Below are 746 nucleotides of genomic sequence, written 5' to 3' on the forward strand. Positions count from 1 at the left end.
GCTCACCCCCCTCCACCCCGGCCCTTCTCCTGCCCACCCCCATCCGTCCCGGAGCCCACCCCCAGGCCTCCAGGGGACAGTCGGACCTCCTGGGGGTCAGCCCTCCCTCGGAGAATGGGGGTGACACCCTTCGTCATGCCTGCGAGCATTCCTCACCCCACATGCTCCTCACAGAGGTGGCCGCCCTCCGTGTAAAGAGGGGAGACTGAGGCAGGAAGAGCCGCCTGGCCAGCTAGTGCCCAGGACGGAGTGACGGCGGTCAGAGGGTTGCGGGGGAGGACGGTGGGCCCGGGAGCTTCAGGCAGGAGAGGTGCCCGTGCGGCTCTGAGCTTCCTCTCGCTGTGGAGCCGGCCTGGGGGCGTCCCTCGCCGGGTGTCCCTGTCGGTGGAGCTCAGGGGGGCGATGGCTGAGAAGGGACCCCGGGAGGGACGCGCAGGACCAGCGTCAGCCGCTGTTCCTTTCCCACAGCAGCTCCTCGGCAGTGAGGGCTCCTGGGAACAGCTGCTGCCAAGCGGGAGGGAGGGCGGAGGCATAAGTCACCTGGACTAGACGGAGGTCCGCCCAGAGCTGCCAGGGAGCCCCCGCCCCCCCCATAAATAATCCCACGTGGACTGTTCCTGCACCTCCGCCCAGAGCTGCCGGAGCTGGGGCGTCAGGGTGGCCCGCCCTACAGTGAGTCCCCCTGGGACGCAGGAGTGAGTGAGTCCCCCTCGGACGCCAGCAGAGCCAGGAGAGGAGCTGGGCTC

The 746-nt window shown here is 69.4% G+C and overlaps 1 protein-coding gene across 3 annotated transcripts in view; it reads right to left on the reverse strand.

The window, feature by feature from the left end:
- Positions 1 to 585, reverse strand: part of LOC106728080 (synapsin-1-like) — a 3,877-nt gene extending 3,292 nt beyond the window's left edge. For all 3 annotated transcript variants that reach the window (XM_014549018.1, XM_014549020.1, XM_014549019.1), the window contains exon 1: positions 157 to 585. In XM_014549018.1, the coding sequence (XP_014404504.1) occupies positions 157 to 533 (377 nt within the window). In that variant the 5' untranslated portion in view covers positions 534 to 585. The remainder of the gene's footprint in view (positions 1 to 156) is intronic.
- Positions 586 to 746: the final 161 nt, after the last annotated feature.

Source organism: Myotis brandtii, unplaced genomic scaffold (genome assembly GCF_000412655.1).
Source record: "Myotis brandtii unplaced genomic scaffold, ASM41265v1 scaffold532, whole genome shotgun sequence".
NCBI classification, from domain to species: Eukaryota; Metazoa; Chordata; class Mammalia; order Chiroptera; family Vespertilionidae; genus Myotis; species Myotis brandtii.